This window comes from Phodopus roborovskii, unplaced genomic scaffold, assembly GCF_943737965.1.
Source record: "Phodopus roborovskii unplaced genomic scaffold, PHOROB, whole genome shotgun sequence".
NCBI classification, from domain to species: Eukaryota; Metazoa; Chordata; class Mammalia; order Rodentia; family Cricetidae; genus Phodopus; species Phodopus roborovskii.
This window is the reverse complement of record NW_026126413.1, coordinates 16,234,744-16,260,452: the sequence shown is the minus strand read 5'-3', so window position 1 is coordinate 16,260,452 and position 25,709 is coordinate 16,234,744. Positions and strand designations below refer to the sequence as shown.

The 25,709-nt window shown below is 36.9% G+C and overlaps 1 protein-coding gene across 2 annotated transcripts in view; it reads right to left on the bottom strand.

Annotated features, from left to right (window-relative positions):
- The window catches only part of Adamts6 (ADAM metallopeptidase with thrombospondin type 1 motif 6), a 225,340-nt gene that overhangs the window by 184,180 nt on the left and 15,451 nt on the right, over positions 1-25,709 (bottom strand). For both annotated transcript variants that reach the window (XR_007834420.1, XM_051182886.1), the window contains exons 4-7: positions 20,336-20,504; positions 12,500-12,714; positions 11,687-11,770; positions 11,028-11,173 (exon numbers count right to left, since the gene is read on the bottom strand). Coding sequence is in view for 1 of the 2 variants with exons in the window: in XM_051182886.1 (XP_051038843.1) it covers positions 11,028-11,173; positions 11,687-11,770; positions 12,500-12,714; positions 20,336-20,504 (614 nt within the window). In the remaining variant the exon portion in view is untranslated. The remainder of the gene's footprint in view (positions 1-11,027; positions 11,174-11,686; positions 11,771-12,499; positions 12,715-20,335; positions 20,505-25,709) is intronic.

The following is a 25,709-nucleotide window of genomic DNA, read 5'->3' as shown; positions in this document are numbered from 1 at the left end:
ACCCTCCCTGTGGAGTGGGGATGGGAGGTTGGTTTGGGGATTTGGGAGGAATGGAGGGAGAGAGGCAGAGAGGGAGGAAGGGGGAAGGGAAAAAAAACAAAAAACAAAAAGAAACAAAAAGAAAAAAGAAATAAGTGATCAATTGGCAATTATCTCATTACAAGTTTTTGCCTGAAAAAAAAAAATACAATTATTAAAAAATCAGATATATTTTTCAGGCTCCAGTTGACTCTTTTTAGAAAACATAGCTTACATGATTTTCCCCCTTTGTCACTACTAAAATGCTCCCTATAATCTCTAGCATTTGCACATGTGTTTCCCAGTTGTTGTTGCTATTTGGGGATGCTTAGGAAGAGTGGCCCTGGGGAAAGAAGTATGTCACTATGGGGAGAGGAAGGCTTTGAGTAGTCAAAGCCATGTGTCATTCCCAGTGAGCAATGTGAGATATCAGTTACTCCTGTCTACACACCTGCTGGCCACCATGCTTTCCACCCTGATGGTGATGACTCCTCTTTCCCAGGTTCCTTATCCCGTAAGTCCAAATAAACCCTTTCTTCTGTAAGTTTCCTTGGTCATGGTGTTTCATCACAATAGGAAAGTAATTAACACAATATAATCAAGCAAGGAAAACTAAACTTTGAAATCTACATCATGAAAAGAGGATAGATTAGGCAGGGGAGACAGCATAGTGGGTAAACTCTGACCATGTAAGCATGAAGACTTGAGTTCAGATGAACAGTCAGCCATGGGGGCATGCGTCTGTAACCCCAGTCCTGGAAAACAGAGATAGGTGGGTCCCAGAGGTCACTAGTGGGCATGCTGGCTGAATCAGTGCTTTCAGGTACAAGGGAAGACCCTATCTCAAAAAGCTGAGGTGGACAGATAGTTAATTCCAATGTCTTCAGAGAAGAGGGTAAGCTGTCAGAACTGAAATACAGCCATGCTGGTCATAGCAGCACTAGACTATAACCCCACACTTAAGAAGGCTCAAACAGGACGATCCTAAGTTTGAGGTCAGACCTAGATTTCAGGCAAAGACCCTCTCTCAAACCAATGAGATGGAGCTGCTAGTGCCATCTCTTCTCAAAGTAACTAAAAGCCAAGAGAGTTTGAAAAATGGTTCTTGTACATAATCACCTTGTACTAACTAACTAACTATATGTGTGTGTGTGTGTGTGTGTGTATGCACGTGTACATACGTGCATGTGTGTGTATTATATTTATATATGATAGACATATTTTACCTCAAGATTGAGGTGCTAAAACAGAAAGTGGGGAAATGTAACTAATATGGCAGAAATGAAAATATTTTTAAAATCTACCATGTCTCAAAATCTGCCTATCAGACTATTGAAACAATGGACCCAAAGAAATGGGAATATCTCTAGTAGTCTCATGCTGGGAGAAGGGGTGGGTATCAGCCAGAGGGGGATATGTCTCCCAGAAAGAGATTCACACAGTTCTAATAACTTGTCAGACCATCTTACAGGATGGGACTGCAACCCAAATAATAATGGGTTAATGGTAGGCAGGACCATACCATGATTGGAACTACTTAGACATACATATCTTTGATCCTCTTTTAAACATCAATCTCACTTCTGGACCCCAGAGATGGACTTGAGGAGTTTGCTAGATTGTTTTGTCCCTCTTCTCAATTTGGCCACACCGAATAGATCTTTTTCTGTTTTCCACTTTTAAGTTGACACTATTCGGTTATTGAACATGAGTAGCTGGACTTGATATGGGGTACACATTGAAATCCCCAAGTTCAATAATGCCAGTCCTGAATTTTTTATTTTATTTTTTGTTTTTGTTTTTCAAGACAGGATTTCTCTATATAGCTTTGAAGCCTGTCCTGGAACTCACTCTGTAGACCAGGCTAGCCTCGAACTCACAGAGATCCACCTGGCTCTCTCTACCTCCTGAGTACATATCAAAAATAATGCTATAATTCAAAGCCTAGATAAATACATCCAACAAATAAAATACCTTAAAAGAAAGCCATACTATTACATATTTTAAATGTTACAAACAAGAAGAATCCTTAGCATACCAAGAGTAGGTAATTACAAAATTCTGTCTAAGTAAGTAAAATAATTTTTCTCAAACTCTTCAAAGCAAATTTGACAAAACAAGAATAAATCAATAAATCCAAATTAGTAAGATGTTAGAAAATATATCTTTCAATTCACATGACATATATCCATACAAACAGGAGACTCCTGAACAAAAATTAAAACAACTTAAATGAAAAAATATATATACACATACATATACATATGAATGTGTATATATATATATATATATAAAACAAATACATACATACATGTGTGTATGTGGGAAACTAGTAACTGAGAATCACTAAAACTAGCCAATGGCATTCCAGTACATGGTTGTACCAGAAGAATTCAAGGCCAGGGGAGCTACATTTAAAGATTCCATCTTACTCTGTCTCAAAACACAAACACTACACTTACAAATACAAAGCTACTAAAATTAATAAATCAGGAGCAATGTTACAGAACATCAAATCAACATGTAATAATAACAATTTAAAATGAAATTTTACTAATAGTATCATTTATAATAACAGGCAAAAATATCAATAAAAGAAACACTGAAAATGTTAATTTATTATCCAACATACACTCAAAGAGAAGGGTCACATAGGCCCAAAAATACCGAGATGGAGACTGGAGAGGTGGCACATCTGTTAGGAGCACTTGCTTCTCTTCCAGAGGACCCAGGTTCAATTCCAAGGAACCACATGGTGGCTAAGATTGTCTGTCACTAGTACCAAGAGATGCCCTCTTCCAGACTCTGCAGGCACCAATTATACACACACACACACACACACACACACACACACACAGTCCTAACACTCATACATACAAAATATTTAATTAATACCATAAGGTGAAGTTCACCGGGGCCAGCTTAGATCCCTACCTAGCACAGGTGTCAATAATATTACATAATTATTTTGGCTTAACTACTTTGTTAAGTCCTCTAAAGAGAACTCTGGAAGCAGATTACAGTTTGTTTTAACCCTTGCTTTCACTATTACAGGACCTTATTTAACTTTTCCATCCCTCAGCTTCCTCATCAAAAAATGGGTGGTAACAGCAGTGTTCAATTCATACAGTTAATGTTTAAATATTAAGCATTTATAAAACCCTTACATATTTGGCATGTAATAAGCATGTTTTTATACATAAATGTTGGTAAAATCATAAAACAAATGTCAGTTCTGAAGTTACTGTTTCTTAAAACGTTTAATAACAACATACTGTCTGATCCCATTTTTAATTGAAACTTCACAAACACAGGAAATGCCTGTTTTTCAGACACTAGCTTGTACCCATATCCTATGCCTAACTGGGAATGATACCTGCTTTCACTCTTAAAAGACTCTCTTTGCACAAGAAATCACTCTTAAAAGACTCTCTTTGCGCAAGAAATCACAATCATTTTAGTTTGCTGTAGTCCTAGACTGGAAAGAAAATGACTGTAGATTTCTTTTTCTTTTTTTAGCTTTTCTTATTTTACATATTGATCCCAGTTCCCTCTCCCTCTCTCTCTCCCTCCCATGCCCCCCAACCAACCTCACATCTCATCTCCTCCCCACTCCACTGGGAGGGTAATGCCTTCCAAGAGGGATCAACAAAACCTGTCAAGTCATTTGGAGTAGGGACTAGGCCCTCCTGCCTGTAGCCTCAGGGAGTATCCCTTCATGGGGTATGTGCTCCCAAAGTCCTTTCTTGCACCAGGGATACATCCTGGTTCCACTGTCAGAGGTCCCTTAGACTGCCCAGGCTTTCTAACTGAGACCCATGTTCAGGGGGTCTGAGTCGGTCCAATGCTGGATTCCCAGCTATCAGTCTGGGGTCCATTAGCTCCACCTTGTTCAGGTCAGCTGTCTCTGTGAGTTTCTGTGCCTGGTCTTGTCCTCCCTCTCTGTATCTGGATTCAGTTCTGCTCAGTGTTTAGCTGTGGGTGTTTGCTTCTGTTTCCATCAGCTACTAGATGAGGGCTCTATGATGGTGGAGAAGTTAGTCATCAATCTCATTATCAGGGAAGGGCATTTATGGTAGCCTTTCCACTGCTGCTCAGATTGTTAGTTGGGGTCAGTCTTGTAGATCTCTGGACATTTCTCTAGAGTCAGTTTTCTCTTCAAACCTATAATGGCTTCCTCTTTTATGTTCTCTCTCTCTCTCTCTCTCTCTCTCTTTCTCTCGTCTATTCCTCCCCTGACTCAATCAATTTCTTTTAGGTAAAGAACCGAATAAGACAGGAACAAAAGGAAAAGAAACAGGAGAGGAGAGTGTGGAGGAGAGTGTGGCAGGAATGCTAAGGCAAGGAGGCAGAGCATGTGCTAGAAAACACACACACACACACACACACACACACCACTCTTCTATAATCCAAACTCTTAGACTCCAAACGCCTAACATAGCCCTAACAATTTAATGATAACAAATTGTAAGTTATTTAATATTATTATTTCCAAGAACAGTTTATTTCTTATGAATTAAATGTTGATGTGCCATGTTGAGTCTCCCTTTTGTCTTTCCTCACACATCACCATGAAGCCAGTATTTAATCCAGACAGATGTATTATTTTAAAAATATGCGGTCAAAGCCAATACATTATAGGCCAAGCTCTATAAAAATTGCTTTTATAGTAATTTTTCAGTTTTATACAGTTTACTTCAGAAATTCCCATTCCTTTATAGTCTAGGAGCAACAAAGTAAACTGTCATGACCCCTTATGAGGTCAAATACATCAATCTTAATTAAAATCCAAATAATATGACATAGTGTACATTTTGCATCTATAATTAAAGATGTATTTATGGATCCTATGATTTTCACTAATGAAAATTATAAAAGTACATTAATAAAAAATAACCTAATAAGCGGTCTGGAGAGGTGGCTTGTAGGTTAAGAGTACTTGCTGCTCTTGCAGAGGACCTGGGTTCGGTTCTCTGCACCTACTTCGGACACCTTACAACTGCCTATAGCTCCAGTTCCAAAGGATCTAACCCCTTTTCTGCTTTTCAAAGGTGCTTGCACACAAGCACTACACACACTCACACACACACACACACACACACACACCCCACACACACACACACACACACACAAATAATAATAATAAATAAATTTTTAACAAGAAATAGAAAATGAGCCTAATGAACAAAGGAATTCTTAAGTTTGGTACCTTGAATTGAGGCTAGGAAGAAGAATGTAATGTTAGTACATGCCACTCACAGACAAATGGGCAAGAGTATAGGAAAAAAAGGTTAGATTAGCTGTTGTCTGGGGCGGGTCAAGGCTAGGGCTGGAGGTGAGGGGGGTGGGCTTGCCTTTATTTCGAAGTAACAGAGTGTTCTAAAATGAATTACAGTAATGGTACCAAAACCTTATGAACAAGTACACAAGAACCACTGAATTGTCCTTTAAAGGGATAGATTGTGTGGTCTGAATTATATCTCAAGAAAATTGTTTCCATGCAAAAAGAACTTAGGTGATAATTCCCATTCTAAATATATAAACTGTAATGTGTTAATAGCTTAAAATGAAAAAATATGTTTTCAATGCATTGTAGAAGAGAAAGCAAAATGACACACAAATTAGTTTATACTAAGAGTCTAATATTGACACTGGTACACTCTACATCACCAGCTTCCTACTGAATTTCAAACTATGTATACATTTCTTGAAGATTTTTACCACAACATAAAGTCAGAGATTGGCTTGACTTTAATTTATGATTGATATTTCCTGTCTTCATGTGGAAATGAAAAATAAATGCCATGTTGAATAGCAAGATTTTATTTCTAAGTAACTGTTAATTTGCACATTAATGAAGCATGTAAGATAATGCATATCAAGCTAACATTTGATTTAAGCATTCCACAATTTACACCTGTGTCAAAACACCCATATAGTAAATACAACCAACTCAATCAATTTTAGAAATAATTTATAAAAAGTATAAAATTTAATAAAAAATTAATTTTAAACATTTTTTAGCACATTGCTACATATTCACAATCCTACTTTACCCAATAACTTGAGTTTTAAGAGTTTCTGGTGCAAAGTTTAATCATTTATTCACTTAGTTATACAGTGCTTAAAAGTTGATAATTCTACTGACTGGTAGAATTATCAGAACTTGGGAGGCAAACGCAGGTAAATCTCTGTGAGTTCAAAGCCAGCCTGGTCTACAAATTGAGCTCCAGGATAGCCAGGATGTTGCACAGAGAAACTGTCTCAAAAAAACAAAATAAACAAATACAAAAAGTTGGTAATTTTGAGAGTCACAAAAAGAACACTCTCCTTATTCTATAATTAATGTTTATTTAAAACATACTTATAGAGCTGAGCATTGGTGTCTTATGCCTTTAATTCCAGCACTCAGGAGACAGAGGTAGGCGGATCTCTGTAAGTTCGAGAACTACAAGTCAGTTCCAGGATAACCTCCAAAGCAATACAGAGAGACCCTATCTCGAAAAACAAACAAAACAAAATAAAGCAAAACAAAAAACATACTTATAGAGCTGGAGAGATGGCTTATCATTTAAGAGTACTAGCTGCTTCTGTAGAGGACGAAGGATCAATTCCCAGCACTCACATAGTAGCTCACAACTCCCATCCCAATGGATCCTATGCCCTCTTCTGGCCTGTATGGACACTAGGCACACAGTGGTACACAGACATGAATGCAGGCAGAACATTCAAATACATAAAAAATAAATAAATAGAATACAGAGTGTAAGATACAATACATAGCAGTGTTGCCACATTTCCACACATCTACACATGATTGAGCTGACCAGTTGGTATTCAGAGATAAGAGACCAGGTGATATCATATCATAGAGAAGAAACAATATCATTTTAGGAAGGAACATGAAACTACATGTCAAGTTTTTACAAGTCTAAGTGGTAACAGCAGGTGTTCTTTACATTACATAGTATTACTTATTATTAATAACAGTATCTATATGATACTACAGACACATATTTTGGTGGTTTGAATAGAAATGGCCCCCACTGGCTCATATGTCTGAATTCTTAGTTACCAGGGTATGGCAATATTTGAGAAGGATTAAAGGTGTGGTATTGCTGGAGTACATATGACCTTGTTGGATGAAGGGTGTCACTGAAAATGGGCTGGGAGTAGGCTTAAAAAACGGTTTTAAAAGCACACAGCAGGCTCAGTGTTGCTCTCTCTGCCTACAGATCAGGATGTAGCTCTTAGCTACTGCTCCTGCATGCTGCCTTGTTTCCCCCTCTGAAACTGTAAGCAAGCCCCTGATTAAATATTTTCTTTTATAAGATTTCCTCTGGTCATGGAGTCTCTTCACAGAAATAGAACAGTAACCAAGAGGCAAAGACGCATAGGTTTACATGTAAAACACATGCATGTATAACAAAATAGAATATGTAAATAACTTAATGAGTTCTTTGTTGTTGTTTTCAGTATTAGTGATGCTAGATAAAACAATTATGTTTAACTCACAGTCAGTGAGCTGCATGTAGCTCAGGATAGCTATAAATGTGGCCTGACCAAACACAAAATTGTAAATTTACTAAAACATTACAAGACATTTTTGTGATTTTTGTTGTTGTTAAAGCTGGACTGCTCAGTCCTCAAGGGAGAATTTTGTGGATGACAGCATCATGTTACAATGTCAAAGGCTGGACACACCTGTTTTCTTTCTGTCTAGTCAGTGACCTAATAACTTTGCAGGATACAGCTTAAACTCAAACGAATAAAATAAAATAGTATCATTTTTTAACAGAGCTCTTAAAGGTAACTGTTTCTGCCTAAGTAATTACAGTTCCAAATGACTTTGTGCTGAAAACATTTAAATTCTTGGAACAAATTTGGTCTTGTGGAGATAAAAGTATCACTGGTTTTCTTCTGTAATCCTTGACAACTACATTACACATTCCCCTAGTGAGCTGACATTTCAAGTAAACATAAATCAAGCTCTACCAGTAAATGGTGGAGTTACAATTCTGAGTGTGCCACTTATATGACTCAGGTTTCAACCTTAATATAAAATCATGTGTGGAATTCTCTGAATTTTACATCATGATTTAAATGTGTGTGTGTGTGTGTGTGTGTGTGTGTGTGTGTGTGTGTGTGTGTATAATCCCTCACTGAAAAATAACTAAGTAATAAAGATAGTAATCATCTCATTTTGATTTGACATTCTGTCAACCAAACATATAGGCTAACATCACCTTGAGGTGTTAATAGTAGTTTAAAATATACACTGTCCTAAAGAAGTATTTGAATGTGTGTACATGTTCATGTGTATATTTGTATGTAGAAGTTCATGGGTATACCTGTGAGTATGGAGGCAGGAGGTCAATGTCAGGTATCTTCAATCATTTCTCCACCATATTTGTTAAAAATTTATTTATTTGTATTTTATGTGCATATATGTTTATCTGCATGTATCTGTATATACCATTTGCATTCCTGGTGCCCAGAAAGGCCAGAAGATGTCAAACCCCTGAAATTGGAGATAGTTGCAAGCCATTGCGTGGATGCTAGAACTCAAACCCAGATCCTCTAGAAGAGCAGAGAACGCCCTTAAATACTGAGCTATATCTCTGGCTTCTCTCTGCCTTATTTTTGAAACAGACTCTCTAACTAACCCTGGGACTCACCAACTGCCATTCCCTGCTGTCTCAGTTTCCCCATCAATGTGTATTGCTGCATATGGGTTTTTATGTGAGTGATAGGAATCTGAACTCAGGTACTAATGACTCCCCAGCTACCATTTTACCAAATGAGCCATCTTCACATGCTCCAAATACCATTCTTATAAACTCTATTCCATCAGCAAATATAGATTCATATGAGATCTGAATTCTGACTTCTATTAAATCCTGAGAATATTTCTAATACTAGTAATGACTGGCCACAAGAGACAATGAAGGAGAAAATTATGTTCAAATTTCAGATATCAAAGTAGCCTACAAAGAAAAACAAACAAAAAAATTCAAAATAAAATTAGGAAACTCTCAGGACAAACTCAGAATTGGATGTTGTAGCCGTAACAGAGTGGTGAACTGCCAAATCTGCTTCCTACTTATATACTTAGAAATCTATAGCCTTGATGTAATTTCTGTTATTTGCTGAAAGAAGGTGAAAATCTAATGCAGATATATTGAAACTGTGTAATAGTGGTCATATGTAGGACCAAGAGAAATATAGAAACCGTGTAAATACCTGTGACCATTTTGATAACTATATACTTAGTAGGTAGGTGTTTTCCATGATAATTTCATTAACACTAACCATATTCATATATTTTAATGAATAAAAATTTTCCACATTGGCATAATCCTTAGTATATCCTTAGTTCCTTAAGCATATTTGATAGCCTTTCAGGTATCAATACTATAAGGAATTAGAAAATTGATCAGACAACTGTATCAGCACATACATATAAAACCATAAGATATAGTTTTATTCAGCAGATATATGATAAAATTATATAGTTTCTGATATCAGGGAGATGAAGTTAGTTAGTTCAAAATTAAAGTAAATATCCTTTTAAGAGCTTATGATACAGTTGACAGAATTTTTCCTAAAAGTTAAACCATGTTATCTTACTGAGTGTCAAGATTCGGATCCTATTTGCTTGATACTCTCTTCTTACATGCTAAAGCATAGAAGCCTACCGCAGATCATGCTTATGTTAAATATTTACTTAAAAATGAAAAGAAATAAGCAAAATAACAAAGCTATTTCACTCAGCCAAAACAGTATAAAGTTCCCATTTGCTTACTGTTCATTTATTTTGTCTTTTATTTATAGAGTTAAATGGTCAAAGTTATTATATTAGGATTATTAAAACATAATGTTTCTCCTCGATCATAGTCTGGCTATAGGTAAATTAAAACGAAGTTTGTCAATGGTGGTACACACCTGCAGCCCCAGCTATTTGGGAGCCTGAGATAGCTAGAGCCTTCATACTAGATGTCAGTCTGAACAACATAACAAGATCCCATCTCCAAAAATAAAAAAATCAAATGTAATTAAGATATATAATCTAGTAAAAACAAAATGAGATCATCGGGGGTTAAGTCTTTCTTGGTTTATTAGTTGAGTGATCTTAAAAACTTATTTAACTATTTTGATTAAGTTTCCCCATTTCTAACATGCAAAAAACCCTACTGCTATACCTCATAGAGTTGTTAGAGAATAAATACAGTCAGCTTTGTAAGACTGGAAAGCGGGGATGAATTTATCAGGTTATTATGGAGTAATGACTTTTCTTGGGTGAGAACTTTACAAACAGTATGATAAATCTGTTTCTTAAAGACTTTTTTTGTGTGTGTGTATGTGTGTGTTTGTGTGAATGTGTGCAATTTGTGTACCAGTAGTTGTAGAAGACATCAGATTATCCAGAACTGTAGCTACAAGCACCTGTGCAAGCCCAATGTGGGTAATGGGATCAGAACTGGGTCTTCTCCAAAAGCAGTGCAGGCTCATACTCAATGAGCTAACTCTCCAACTCTGGAAATGCTTCTTTTCATTTAAATGCTTAATTTAAATAATGTAATAAAACAGACAACCTCTTCTCTTTTTTAGTAAATTAACATAAATTACCACAACTAGGAAGTATATAGGAATAGCTATCATATTTTATAGTTAAAAGTGACAGCTTATTTTCCATATTTCTAAATCTTGCCTTTTGTATTGTTTTAATTAACAAATGATATTTGTACTTCCAACTAAACATTAAAAACATAAGGAGAAAAGTTATTTGTTAAATTTCCAAATTTAATCCTTTTTTTCTTATTTAGCTCATTTGATACAAACACATTAATAGTAGACCATACTCTTTCACAGTAATAAAAAATAAATAAATGACCACTTTGCTCTTTCTACACTCATTATCTGAATGAGGCTTTAGATAGAACCAAATATATTTTACAATATTAAGCAAACACAACAATCAAAGGAAAAATACTTGCAACAAACCATACCTAGTAATAAGAACTGCATTATCGTGGTGGGCAATCCCATTTTCTGGAATGGTGTTTCCATCACTTTGGTGGGAGAGAATGGACTTCTGCCATTTACAGAAGCTATCGAGGGACTTGTCTGCATGGTGGTTTATCTCCAAGTTTGGCTGCAATACAACATGCATACCAGAAATGTTCCAAACAATTACTAAGGTCAGTTGTTAAACTTTTGAAAACTAAAGTGGGACTATAATTAGAAGCAGTGGTTTCTAGGAATAATCTCTTGCCGATTTTTATCTCCACAACGTCTGACCTAGGACTCATTTAATTTACTACTGAACAGATTTTCCTTCCAGTTCCAACTTCAACAATAAAGAGAATGTATATAAGATCATCAGCATAAAAAAACAACCAAAACCATTATTATCAGGTAAGCCATACAAATAAAATGCTCATCCTTAATTCTCAAACATGTAGCAAGTATGCATATATGGAGAGAAAGTTTTAATAAGACATGAAATGTGTATTATTACAAAGTACTTCGATATTGCATAAAAATTAAAGTTTAGAACAAAAAAAATTTAACTAGGACTTCCTAAGAGAAGTAAAAAAGAAATGTATCTGTTCATAATAATAATCCCATAGCCTAAGATTTGATGTATAAACTAATCCATTCTTACCTGATCTTCTGTGAGAACAATTAAGCGAGCCACTATAATATTCACAACGTTTCCTAGACTGGAGTCACGGTAAAGTTTGGCAACCTGACCTCCAGAAAATAAGAAAAGACAAAAAGTCAGACAAAAATAATGTGATATTTTGAAATTCTAAAAAGATAAAAGGCAATTCTTAGGACTTTATGGCAGAAATAAAAGATACTATTATACCCTATACCACTTAGGAGTCCACTTTCAATATGCTTTGGTTAAAGGACTTCATGTAAATCTACAACAAGAAGTATTTTCTCCTAGAGATGAACTGCATACAACACAAAATCTATAATAACGAGCTGATGATTAAAGCTCCTTAAAGAAGACTTAACAACTCAGTTTTAAATACTGATAACTAAAGATGAACAATGAGAATTTTTTATTTTATTTTCTATGCAACTTAAAAGTTAATGGACCACCTGAGTATGGTGGTGCATGCCTTTAATCTAGCAGATCTCTGAGTTCAAGGTCAGCCTGGTCTACATAGTGCATTTCAGAGAGCCAAGGTTATATAGAGAGACCCTGTCTCAAAAAAAAAAAAAAAAAAAAAAAAATGTTGAGGGAGGGAACGTCCATACAATTACATGGTAGCGCATGTACGTTTTTTGTGTTCAAGTTCTAGATTTAATTCCAAGATGTAATTGAAATAATAATACAAATTCATTTTTTACAAATTTATACAAACAATAGAATATCATTATTTATTTCAATAAAAATTCACTGCTTTGGTATAAAACACAACAAACTACTTAGTAATACAGTATATAGAGGGATCAAACTTACAATATTCATCACACTCAAAATATAATGTTCGATGTCTTTACGGCCATGGTAGCCCACCATCATTTTGTCTGCCACTACCAGGGTCTCGACAAATCTCTCAGTGCTCACAGACCTTCTCTGTCTTTGATGAATATGTGTGTCATTAATTGGTGGTAGAGAAGAAAAAGCAGGGGATGTCTTATTCAGCCACCAAGGTCTGCCACTTCTTGTGAGATCTACAATAAAAATAATTAAGTAATTAAGATAGACTCACTAACCAAATACACTTGTGTGTAGATCTGAGGTAGACAGGCTCCTCATAAGCTCTCTAATGGATCAAGATAGTTGAAATAAGAGAAGAAAGAACTGTATACATGGGGAAAACTTCCAAATCTTCAAATTACATTACCTGAAAAATTAATATTAACATTCTACTGCTGATGAAAATGAAATAAATATAGCTATGAAGTGAATTAATCAATAGTTTCTTTTAAAAAGTCATTCCCCATTTTCCAGTGGCTAACTAATACTATAAGTTGGAATGTACACTGTAAGGAACCATTTAAGATTTGAAATAAATGAGGACCTGTACTTTTAAAAATATACTAAAACCATGCTGATGGAAAACAATGATGCTGTAGTAGTGATCCCTAATACGAAAAAGCATTTATGTCACAGTAAAATGACCATTAAAAATGTCTTAATGAGAACCAATTCTGTTCTTGGTTTTAAAAAAGCTATGAATTAGGTCTCCCACCTAATGTTCCTGTCTGTTTCTATTTATGTTGGCAGAATACACAGAGTATTACTTTTCTCAAGTCTAAAAGTGGGTTGCTCAGTGGTTAAAGAATGCTTAACCAAGTTCAGATTCTCAAATGCCACTTAAAGGCAGGTGAGTGAGGCAAATCACCTGTAATTCCAATCTCAGAAGACAGAAACAGGGGAGCCCGAGAACAAGCTGGCTAGCAAGGCTAATCATATAAATGAGCTGGAAGTTGGATTTAGAGACCCTGGTTTGATAGATAAGTAGAGAAACAAAGAAGATCATCTCCTGCATCAATCTGGGGCTTCCACACACACATGCATGTTACACACACACATGTGCATGCACACACACACACACACACACACACACCTGGAAAATGGAAAATAAAATAAAGGTAAGGTATTAACATGGACCTGAAAGATATGTTAGCAACATACTTCTTTGAGAATATCATTTCTACCTTTTCTTTCCTCCCTCCAAAGCCACCCCTCTTTGATCCTTTCAAAAATCATGGCCTCTTTTTTCTGCGGTTGTTTTTTTTTTTTTTTTTTTTTTTTTTTTTTTTTTTGGGGCCCCCCTTATTAATTGCTACATGGCCTCTTTTTTCATTAATTGCTGTTAGTGCGTGGTGTGTGTGTGTGTGTGTGTGTGTGTTTTTTTGTGTGTGTGTGTGTCCCGCTCAGTTTGTATTATGCTATCATGGCCTCTTTTTTCATTGATTGCTGTTAGATGCGTGAGTGAGTGTGAGTGTGTGTGTGTGTGTGTGTGTGTGTGTGTGTGTGTGTCCCAGTGTGTGTTTGCTATCATGGCCTCTTTTTTCATTGTTGCTGTTAGATGCGGGTGTGTGTGTGTGTGTGTGTGTGTGTGTGTGTGTGTGTGTGTGTGTGTGTCCCACTCAGTTTGTATAATGTTATTTGTGTGTATGTTTTCAGGGCCGACCATCTGGTATTGGGGTGCTCTTCCCTGTAAAAGACTATTTCTCCCACTCTCAGCATTCCTCAGCTGCCTACAGTTCTTTGTGTAGAGTTGAGACCAAATGCACCACCAACACCCCCCCAATCCACCATTCACTTTAGCATGTCTATTGGTGTCATCCTTGTTCAGCTCATGGTTAGAGAATCGTGTTGCTGAGATTTAATGGGTCTGAGCTTTTGACATTACTAGGAGACAAAGTCTCTGCAAACTCCCCAGTCCTTAGCTCTTATTGCTCCCTCTTCTGTCCCTGGGGCCCTGGGTAGAGGGGTGTTTTGTAGAAGTATCCACAGGGACTAGGCTCCACAACACTGCATTTTGGTTGGTTGCAACATGCTTATTTTAAAAAACATATTTGGTGTGGCTCACATAGTATATCCTTCATTTTTTTTAAATCAGGTTTTTCAGTACTGAAAATAGTTTTTACTTGTATGTCATTTGTAAATGTCATGTCATTTATGTTTTTCTTTATTAAATAAATTTGAGCAGGTAGAAGACCTTAACATGGTTCTCTTGTGCCTTTATGGAGAATTTAACCAGTAGCTAAAATGTTTAATGAGGAAAAATATAATTAATGTATAATTGATAGAAAGTGGCATTATTTTAATTGTTCTTCCATTTTGTCTTTTTAAAACCTTGCATTGATGGAATGGAGAAATTTTGCAAAGTAAGAAAAAAAGAGATGATTATGAGAAGAAACAGGTAAATACTTTGGAGGTTCACATAAATAAAATAATTCTTTTATTTCTAAAGATCAAGGGAGACAGGGACAACTACTTTTTTCAATAGTCTACTCCAGTTGTGGCAAATACACTCATACGTTACCACAATGACCCTGTTTTCAATACTCCTTTGTGAGTATGGGTAGGACCACAACTTGAATACAAGTGATTACATATATACAAATACATGATCATTGCAATAACAGTATTGCCAACCCTAGATTCTTCCTTGCTGGCTTGGTGAGAGTAAGCAACCATGTTTTATAACTCAAGGAAAGAAACTACAGGTTCCCACTAGCAGGCAAGTCAAAAACTAAAGCTATCTAAAACCACAAAGAATTGAACACTAGAAAGAACCAAGAGAAGAGGGAAGTAAATTATCCTTCAGTCAAGATGGCATATGAGAATCCTACTCTAGCTAAAGCTAAGTGTATATGATCCATCTATTCAGGCTTCCAACATTCAAAAGCTGTGGAGTAATAAATGAGTGGTTTTCACGTGTTGTTCATAAAAAATACTTGTAATAAATATTGTTGTGCTCGTTGTCAACATGTTTTTTGCAATAATAACTTCAGTCTCTCCTGTTCAGCCATCTGTTATCATAAAACGTTAAGATATGTTATGCCTATCATTCAATCCTCTTGCTAGACAGGCTACTGTCTAAATATTGAATTTAAATCCCATTACTTTGGTTGGTTTTACTTCTCTGAGCCGTTCAATTTCTAAAAGCATCGCACATGCTGCAAATAAGGATTTATTTAACAAATATATGACTCAATAATGGAAATATAGAGACACAATATTATCTATCAATGGACTGAAAAGATCCCTCACTATCCATGGGTACAAGAATAATAGTGGCTTCTTTTTCATATTTTTTTCATTTTTCCTGGATTCTCTAAAGTTAATAAAGTAGACAGAAATTGCCTCTAATTTTTAACTCATATTTTGAATAACCAAACTGTAAATAACTTAGAACTGAGTGAGTATGGCATAAATATGCCCAAAATCAAAGGGTTTTATACCCTATATTCTGACATAAACTTTGGTTCCTTGCACCAAGCTAGCTGGCAATACATGTCTATAAATTCACATCTCCCACTTGACCTGTGCTATTAAAATATATTGTGATTTACTTCTTGGTCAGACATTTTCCAAACTTACTAAGCACAAAATGTTTTTTACTTGATAAGAGCTAGTAACATTTCTGGAACATAGAATTCTACTAAAATATTCCCACCCATTGGAAGCCATTAAGGTATTTGAAAATGTGATATAGCCATATTGTGTGGGTTTGAATAGGAATGGCCCCATAGGCTCATGATTGCATGCTTGATCATCAGGGACTGGCACTGTTAGGAGGTGTGGCCTTATTGGAGGAAATGAGTCACTGATGAAGGGCTTTGCTCAAGCTAGGCCCAGTGTCTCTCTTTCTGCTGCTTGTGAATCCAAAAGAACTCTCAACTCCCTTTCCACACTATATCTATCTGCATACTGCCACGCCTCTCACCATGACAACGGACTAAACCTCTAACCTGTAAGCCAGCCTCAATGAAATGCTTTCCTTTATAAGAGTTGCTGTGCTCCTGGCACTGAGATTGACAATAAATAAGTGGAACCATCTGAAACTGAAAAGCTTCTGTAAGGCAAAGGACACAGTCAACAAGACAAAACGGCAGCTCACAGAATGGGAAAAGATCACCACCAACCCTACATCTGACAGAGGGCTGATCTCCAAAATATATAAAGAACTCAAGAAATTACCAAATACCAAATACCAAATAATCCAATTTAAAAATAGGGACAGATATAAACAGAGAATTCACAACAGAAGAATCTCAAACAGCCAAAAGACAGTTAAGGAATTGCTCAACATCATTAGTCATCAGGGAATTGTTAATCAAAACGATTCTGAGATACCATCTTATAACTGTCAGAATCACTAAGATCAAAAACACTGATGACAGCTTATATTGGAGAGGATGTGGAGTAAAGGGCACACTCCTCCACTGCTGGTATGACTTCCAACTTGTACAGCCACTTTGGAAATCAATATGGTGGTTTCTCAGAAATCTCCAGATCCAGCTACAGCAATCTTGGGCACACACCCAAAGGAGGCACACTCGCATCACAAGGACATTTATTTGCTCAACTATGTTCATAGCAACATTATTCGTAATAGCTAGAACCTGGAAACAACCTAGATGTTCCTCAACTAAGGAACGGATAAGGAAAATGTGGTGAATTTACACAATGGAGTACTACTCGGCAGTTAAAAAAAAAATGATGATCTCATGAAATTTGTAGGCAAATGGCTGAAACTAGAAGAAAATCCTTCTGAGAAAGGTTACCAGACCCAGAAAGACATAGTATGTACTCAATCACAGTTGGGTGGGAGTAAAGCGCAGGGTAACCAACCTACAGTCCATAGCCCCATGAGGCTAAATAATAAGAGCCCAAAGAGGGATGCATGGGTTTCCCTGGGAAGAGGAATAGAAGGGATCTCCTGGGTAAACTGGGGACGGGGTTGGGGGGGGGATGGAGAGATGGGAACTTGAGGGAGTGGGTTGGGCAGGCTGGGTGCAGGAGGTGGATTGATGGTGGGAGGCAGGTTGAAGGCTGGATGGAGGGAGAGAGTTAAAAAAGAGATATCTTGATGAGAGGATATTTCGGGGTTAGAGAGAAACCTGGCACCAGGAAAAACCCCAGGAATCCACAAGGATGACCTCAGCTACAACTCCTATGGGGAGGGTGCCTGAACTGGCCTTCTCCTGTCATCAGATTGGTAACTACCCTAATTGTCATCAGAGATACTGTGCCCAGCAACTGATGGAAACAGATGCAGAGATCCACACACAGCCAAGCACTGAGTTGAGTTCCAGGAGTCTTGCTGAAGAAAGGGAAGTGGGATTGTACCAATCAGGGGGGCCATGATGGGAAACCCAGAGACAGCTGGCCTGAGTTTGTAGGATCTCATGGTCTCTGGGCCAACAGTTAGGGAGCCTCCATGGGACTGACCTACTCCCTCTGCATGCATGTGACATGTAGCTTAGTCTGTTTGTAAGGCTCCTAGCAATGAGATAAGGACCTGTCCCTGGCACTTAGCTGGCTTTTGGTAACCTGTTCCCCAGTGCTGGATTACCTTACCGAGCCTTGATGTAAAGGAAGGAGCTCCGTCCTGCCTCATTTCATGTGCCATGCTTTGCTCAATCACATGGAAGCCCTGCCCCTTCCTGAATAGAGATGGAGGAGAGGTGGAAGCTGTGGGTGGATAGATGGGAAAGGGTGGAAAGAAATTACCAAGAGGAGAGGAGGGAGGGGAAACTGTGGTGGGTATGTAAATAAATGGGAGAGGTGTTATTTAAATAAAAAGAAAAAATAAGTGTTGCCATGCCCATGGTATCTCTTCACAGCAACAGTAACCCTAAGATACATATTGGGGAAACAGATTTGACTGAAGTTAGGGAAATTAGACCTGTAGACAGAATGTATTTAAAACATCAGGACAATGTTAGGAAAGAGATGAGGAACTAAGTCAACTGGACTAAGTGTTGGGAAAATGTTTAGGAAATGGTCTCAGTAACACAGAGGAGAGATGGTCAAAACAAAGTTGATCTTCCACCTCTAAGGGGCAGAAGTTTTTAGTGTTGTTTTGTTTTTTGAGATAGAGTCACTCTACATAGCCCTGGCTGTATTGGAACTCACTACGTAGACAAGGCTGACCTAGAACTCACAGATTCACCTGCCTCTGCTTAACAAATGCTACAATTAAAGGCATGTACCATACCTGGCTCTTTCAGAGGGAAATGTTTTGATAACAATAGAAATAAGTTTGAAGGTGTTTGATGCTAAAACCAATGAAAAATAAAACTGTCGCTGAAATAAACCAATGGGACATTAAAAGAATAATGTGTGCTGCAGACAGGACTCAGTCATTAAAATCAAGGCTCACAACCAAAATGACAAAAGGAACGTAATATAAACATCAAAGGTTCAGAGGTGTGTTTCAGTTATCTCCTTTATAATTACATCATGGGAAAACAAAGGAAAGTCATAACAAAATAAATGTTTGGAATCTAGTTTTAATTACAGCCTAAATTTTCTTAAATATAAAACAGATATTTCTAGTTTTATTACTTAATATAAACACCAAATCAAACCTTTCCAGTGCTTACTAAGGAATTCTGTTTCATGTTTGACGTGTTTTACATGTACTTACTTTAGATAATCTTTTTCTAGTACCAATTCTTGACCAACAACTTTACATAATTAAAAGTCTGGGAGACTTAAAACCTTACTGACTAAGAAAGTATACAGAATGAGCAAAGAACTCCAGAGATCACTTAAACACCTATGAAGGAAGAAAATGATCCTGTGAGGAATATGGGCTGAAATCAAAGGATGATGCATTCACTAATTAACCTGAAATCCAAAATCAGAAGAAAAAAATTATTTAAAATGTGCATTTGTGCTGGGCGTTGGTGATGCACGCCTTTAATCCCAGCACTAGGAAGGCAGAGGCAGGCAGATCTCTGAGTTCAAGGCCAGTCTGGTCTATGGAGTTAGTTTTAGGACAGCCTCCAAAACCATAGAGAAACCCTGTCTCAAAAAACCAAAGGAAAAAAAAAAACAAACAAAACAAACCCTTTCAGTGTGATTCCAATACACAGTAAACTCTGTAATATGGTGTATGACCTCTTGCTGTTGGTCCCTTCCAGTCTAATTTTATTTCTCACAACCACTCCCCTAGACCACCACAATTTCATCTCTGTATCCCCAATCCGCATTCTCACACCTAATATATTGATTATGAATTTATAGAATATAAATTCTTTTGGCTCAGGACTTATAACTCCTGCCTCCTCTCTGTGGAATACTGTAGCAACAGATCTTCCTCTTTGGCTCAGATATGTTCCTCTTCCCCTCAGGTCTCAGCTGAAAATCCCCACCTTCCATGAAACTTTCCTTGACCACTGAACCCTGGATTTGTTGACCCTTCTGTATTCGGTGCTATCACAGCCTGTGAATGCTCCCTAAATGCTCTTGAAGGCCTCCAAAGATGTGTATCCCTGATATTGGCATGAAAATGTCAGGTTAACCCAACAGTAGATGGTGCTGTGAAAGACCTGTGGATACAAGTTTTAAGTAAAATAAGACACTGCTCTTCTCTTCAAAGAAAAAAATGTCAAATTTCATATGGACACATTTTAAGGATTTCTTAAACAGCCTCCAAATTGACTTAAAACTATTACTAGGTAATACTTTTTAAGATAGTTCTGGACAATATAAATTTAACCACTCATATTTGTATGTATAGTTTTACTATTAATAATATTTTACTTTCCAGAAAAGAAAAGACATCAGCAATACACAATGCTTCCAAAAGTTTGCACTCACCTGAAACCCCACAATGAGAATGATCATAGATATGTCGTTGCTGGAGTGTAGACTTTTTGTAAATAACATGAGGATGGCCATTTTCATAACTAAAATGTTTAGAATCCTCTGTGGTATTCTTTAGAGGCTCAATAAAATATTCTTCATCTTCTGTAGCAATAATACCATGCTAAAAGAAGGAGCAACAAAGGATTTACCTAGAAGGGTCATTTTAAATAAATATCTTTATTACCAAGATTAAAAGATAACTCAGTATCTCCCCCAAATAGAGGTTAAAATACATGTTAATTTAAAATTTGTTTATTTTCTATGTTAAGTAGAACATTATGTGAATTTCTTCGAGTTTTGAGAAAGGGAATTAAATGCCTGCACATGTTCTGCACTGTACTAAATATGTCAAATTCACATTTCCTCAAAAACTCTCTGAGTTAGCAAAGACAGCTTTAAAAACCTATTTCCTTTCCAATTGTGCATAACTCATTTTGTGTGCTTAGGTACAACTTCATTGTTATTGAGTTTTACCCAATACAAAAGGGCAGGGGGCTGTAAATCACCTTCAGAATCAGTCTCTAAATACCATTCTAGAGGGTTTGTCTACTCTCTGCTTTCCTACTGCCAACTGAATAGAAAGACTCCCAAATTTAGGGGCAGTAGAAGCCGAAATAAAGAAAGAAAGGAAGGGAGGAAGGGAGGAAGGGAGGGAGGGAGGGAGGGAGGGAGGGAGGGAGGGAGGGAGGGAGGGAGGGAGGGAGGAAGGAAGGAAGGGAAAGAAACAAAAATAAACAAAACAAACAAACAAAAAAAGGCTAGGTCCCTGAATGGCCTCTTATAAAACTACCTGATGTAAACACTAACACAAGGGAGAAACGAACTTCTTCAGTGATAACCATGGACATTTGAGGTTTGTGATATACTGATTAGTATGTTTTTTATTTAACATTATGTTCCCTTTTGGATATGAAGGAACAGGTTCAGAAATCAAGAAATTGTCCAATACTGTATAATAGAGGAAGGAAAAGGAATTTGCTGCAGTTTAAGAAAAGCACCTCTGATTTCCCACAGTATGACATCACTGTGTGCCTGTTTAGTTACCTCCTACTCAACTGTCTTATGGCTCCTGAGAGCTTCTTGGGTTTAAATGGAGTGGAATCACTTTCCTCTGAGCTAAATTAGAGCTTATTATCAACCTGTTTATTTTCAGTTCATTTCATTCCATAAATGTATTTAACCTAGAAATTCATTAATTTCAGTAAATTCACACTGTTGCAGCACAAATCTTAAAGCTAATTAAGTTCAGTCATATGATCCCACTGCATATTTTAACTGTCAACTAAACCACTTGCTTTCTTGATGCTTACACTCGGGTTTATCTTTTAGACAGGAATAGGGAATGGTTGGTAAAGGTATGGTTTAGATGGGATATAGGTAGATTAGCCTATTTTCTTGAGAATTTGAGTAAGAATGAGATAGTATTTTACAGCTTACATTGTTGTGTATTCTTATGTGGTAAGCTATGTAAAATTAAGTTTATATTTTGTTATATTGTGTTAAATGTTTCCACTTATAATATTTTATGCACATTATTTTTTACCATATTCTATGTATGTATACTTTTCCTGTATTCAAGACATTTTGTATATTGATACAATTTGGGATATTTATCTTGCTGCCCTTTATAGTTCTACCTCTTGTCTTGACACTTATACTCTACCTCTATTTTAGGGATTTACATGTAGGTATATGTAAATAGTTATATTGTTTAAGTATTTGTTCCTGCTTTACTCAGGAAAGTTTTAATCAGTCTTTTTAGCTAAGTTCCCGAGTATTACAGATTATCTTCACTCACATTTCCTGTACCCATGAGATTAGTCAGATATAGATGCTTAATCTTCAATCACTTCATAGACATGCAGAACATGACATTTAAATGTTTTAATATTAGTACTCCATTGACATGAGACACTGTTGCTCCTGACAGCACCGTACACTTTCCCGAAAATATGTTGGACACTGTTGTTGCTCCTGCTGGAGTTCAATCTCGCCTCAGCTAATGGCCTGTTGGGCATAGAATTGCCCCCACCTTGACCACTGATTTGGACATGCAGTCCTATGTGCTTGCAGGAGACAAATATAGAAGACTGCTTGACCTTGCCAAGTCAGGGTAAGACAGCCATTCTATTTCCCTGCTGTTGTTGTGGTCTGTCAAGTTCTCTTGGCCTTAGCCAAATCTGGGTGTACCAACGTCGCTGTGAGACCTAGGGTGACTGTTCAGGTGGCTTGCTGTTTCTGTCCTTGCTGCACCTTTTGGAAGTTGTCCATCCGCATTTCCTGTCTACTCTAGTATTGTTAATTTCCTTCTCAGGTCTTGATGAGGTTGAAGATTAAACTATCACAACTATTATTCTCTCTTCCTAGTTAGATATATTAGGTACTAGACTTACGTTTTCCAGCTTAGGACAACTCTATTGTAAACTCCATTATGCCCTCACCCTAGGACTAGATATGTAGGTCATTTTGTTCTCGATTTTCCTTTTCTTAGAGCACACTTGTTATTCACTGTTTTGTATATAGTTTTGTATTAAGCCTAAATCTTTTCTTTAGACTAAAAGGGGAATTGTAGTGAGGTAGTCCTTCTGTAGCACTGACCACGCCCATTGGGGGGTGGAGCGATGGGCGGAGGTGACCTGAGGAAGGAGGTCTGAGGGGGCCAGGAAGGCGCTCTCTTTCTGGCGTGACTCGGACAGGAGAGGATCGGGTTGAATTTCCTGGTGTTCATCTGTCTAGGTTGTAAGTTATTTCTCCCTGAATAAACATCTATTCGGCCTATTTGTTTATCCTGATCCTTATTTACCGCAATAGTCTTATGGCTCCTGAGAGCTTCTTGGGTTTAAATGGAGTGGAATCACTTTCCTCTGAGCTAAATTAGAGCTTATTATCAACCTGTTTATTTTCAGTTCATTTCATTCCATAAATGTATTTAACCTAGAAATTCATTAATTTCAGTAAATTCACACTGTTGCAGCACAAATCTTAAAGCTAATTAAGTTCAGTCATATGATCCCACTGCATATTTTAACTGTCAACTAAACCACTTGCTTTCTTTAAGAAAAGCATTATGCCTTATATTTCTTTGTATCAGTTACAGCCCCAGAATGTGTCTCATATGCAGTAGGTTCAAATAGTTTGCTAGTAAAAAGAAATAAGATGGAAAAAGTTACCCGTATGAAAAATAAGGACTCCACAAAATGAATACATAAGAATTCTAATCTTGATTTCCTAATTATGGCATATGAAAGGATGGCTCTTCATCCAACTAGACTTTAACACCAGCTAAAACACAAATTCTCTGAGCTTACTTCCTCATCTGAGAAAAATGAAAGAATTGGTCTAAATTACTCATTTTAAAACAGGACTCTGGGAAGCCCTAAGGGTTCCATGAAGTACCCTGGAGGGAATGTCCCAAACAACAAAGGGAGACCTACATAACTTCGATTCCAGGACTCAGAATCAACTGTTATTATTAATCAGTGTACTAAGTGTTCAAATAATAGTTCATATGTGAAGAGTTTCCTTCTCTAAAAAGGAAAAAAAAATGAAATATCTGGCTATCTGGTCCAAATAATCATTAATGTCCCTTTGATTTCTAAACTTCTATGATTCTATTTAGAGAAATTCATTTGAACTACTACATGCTTAGAAAGATAGATAAGACATAATGAGATATGTTATAACCTACAGAGAAGGTTGTCATTCATCCACAACCAGCATGAAATGAGGCGAGGAATAAAAACAAAAGGAGAGGAGCCCTTAGTAACTTCATGTTATTTTTATGACTGTTTATATCCATAAGGATAACAGTCCCTATATTAAATGCAAACCCTGAGGAATAACTCAATACACTTTTAAGAAACTCCAGTATCTATGTAAAAATGAGTTTACCAGGCAGTTTAACAATGTACTAGAAAACTGAGCACACTGTTTTTAAAAACAGGCAAGTTTTGTTAAGACTGATTAGAAGAAAATTTGGTACAACAATCTAGAGTTTGACCCACCAAGGCTAGGACAATGAAGTCACACTGGTCTATCATCATCAGTATTAAGCTAAAAGCCTCTAACAAAAAAAAAAAAAAAACCTCAGGTTATTGAGGGAAAACAGATTCAGAAAATTAGTAAGTAAGAAAGAAGAAGAAGCCCTGTAAGAATGAATAAATTCTGAAATGGCATTTGAGGGGTTTTATGGAGTATGTATCCAATAAAATGTTTGTACATTTCTCATTTAATCTTAATAGCTCTGTGAAATAAAAATATGATCAGCTCTACTCTACAAATAAGAAAAGGGGCAAAATTTAGCAGCAAACTCATTTGACTGAGTTCAGAGTTCAGACAGCTAACCACTATACTGTAATTATCTCATCATCCTATTGAGTGCCTATGGTAGTATGAAAACTATACTAGTTGGTGGAGGTAAAACAGTGAATCTAAGACTGTCATTCTAGCAGAAAAGGTAGGAAAAGGTAATTAATTAATTACATATGTAAATTACATCAGATCATGATGTCAAGAAAGGGTAGTGAAAAGGGACAGAGAAGAATTACAAGAAAATTATACAATTTAGAATATTTGGAAGTATCCTCTCTGGTGCACTGTTTGGATTGCAGAGATAACTCAGTTGGTGAAGCGCTTGCCTCATGCACATTAAGACCTGAAGTGAAGCTCCAGAAACCACATACAAGTACAGGTGTCACACTCTTGTAATATTACTCTCTAGAATAATCCCTGCTCTAGGGAGATGGATAGAGATGGATCACTGAGGTTCAATAGCCAGCTAGTCTAACTTACTTTGCCCTAGTCAATGAGGGATTCTGTCTCAAAAAACAAAGTGTATGGTACCAAAGGAACAACACCTGAGGCTGACTACTGGTGTGCACATGCATGGAAACACACATAAAATATAGTGGTATTTGAACAGAAGCCTGCATAAAGTAAATGAGTACACAAAAAAAGATTACTGATTAAAAGACCTAGCACAAAGAAAATGAGGTGTTGTGGGATATTTGTTTACACTGCATGATGATGTGTCTATGTTTTGCCTCACCTGCCTAAGGTACCTGATTGGTTTAATAAAGAGCCAAACAGCCAATAGCTAAGCGGGAGAGGTTAGGCAGGACTTCCTGGCAGAGAGAGGAACTCGGGGGGCTAGAATCTAGGCACACGAGAGACGCCATGCGGCAGAACCTAGCTCACTAGAAACAGGTTAATTTTAGTTATAAGGGCTATTTGGGAACAAGTCTAAGCTCAAAAGCAAGCTTTCATAATTAATAGTAAGTCTCCATGTCATTATTTTGGGACTGATGGTCCCACAGGAAAGACAAGC